Source organism: Pyrgilauda ruficollis, unplaced genomic scaffold (assembly GCF_017590135.1).
Source record: "Pyrgilauda ruficollis isolate IOZ18807 unplaced genomic scaffold, ASM1759013v1 scaffold87, whole genome shotgun sequence".
In the NCBI taxonomy this organism is placed as follows: Eukaryota; Metazoa; Chordata; class Aves; order Passeriformes; family Passeridae; genus Pyrgilauda; species Pyrgilauda ruficollis.
Window position 1 is genome coordinate 2,277,861 of NW_024530710.1, and position 642 is coordinate 2,278,502.

A 642-nucleotide genomic window follows, 5' to 3' on the forward strand; every position below is an offset into this window, starting at 1 on the left:
GCCCCGCCGACGCCGCCGCCCCGCCGGCCGCGCTACCGCCCGCCGCGCCGCGCCGCGCCTTCAGCCCCATGGTCACCGGCGGGCCCCGGAGGCGAGCTGCAGATCGGCGGCGACAGCCCTGGGAGCCCCAGGGCCATGATCCGAGCTCCCCGTCCCTCCCCCCAAAAATGACTTCTCTGTATATTTATATATATATATTCATCTGTGAATGTGTGTGTGTGTGTATATATATATATATCTATATATACATATATATATAGATATATATATATAAATCTGGAGGGAGGGGGTAAGAAGCGCTGGGCAGGGGGAGGCGGTCACATCCCCGTCAGGTCACCCCCGCCGGCGGGCAGCGGGCGGGCAGGAGCGCGGCGCGCACCTGGGCCGGCGCGAGGGAGGGGAATCATCGCGGAGTTTATTTACCAGCCCGATGCCCGAGCCCCTTCTTCCCCCCCCCCTCCCCGCCTCCTCTTCCTCCTCCTCCTCCCAGCTCCTGCCTCCCCCCAGCCCTCACGTTAGGGAGTGGCCCATTGTATGCAGCTAGCAAATAGCCGGGCGCCCGCCCCCCGCTCCCCCAGCCCCGGCTGTCGAGTCATCCACGGTGTGGGGGACACCGGCACCGACCCCCCCCCGCCATGGCAC

At 65.1% G+C, this 642-nt stretch overlaps 1 protein-coding gene across 1 annotated transcript in view; it reads right to left on the reverse strand.

Annotated features, from left to right (window-relative positions):
• KCNQ3 (potassium voltage-gated channel subfamily Q member 3) overlaps positions 1–70 on the reverse strand; it is a 185,217-nt gene extending 185,147 nt beyond the window's left edge. Inside the window, 1 exon segment of the mRNA XM_041488085.1 lies at positions 1–70. This exon segment is cut by the window's left edge and continues 5 nt beyond it. Within this exon segment, the coding sequence (XP_041344019.1) occupies positions 1–70 (70 nt within the window).
• Positions 71–642: the final 572 nt, after the last annotated feature.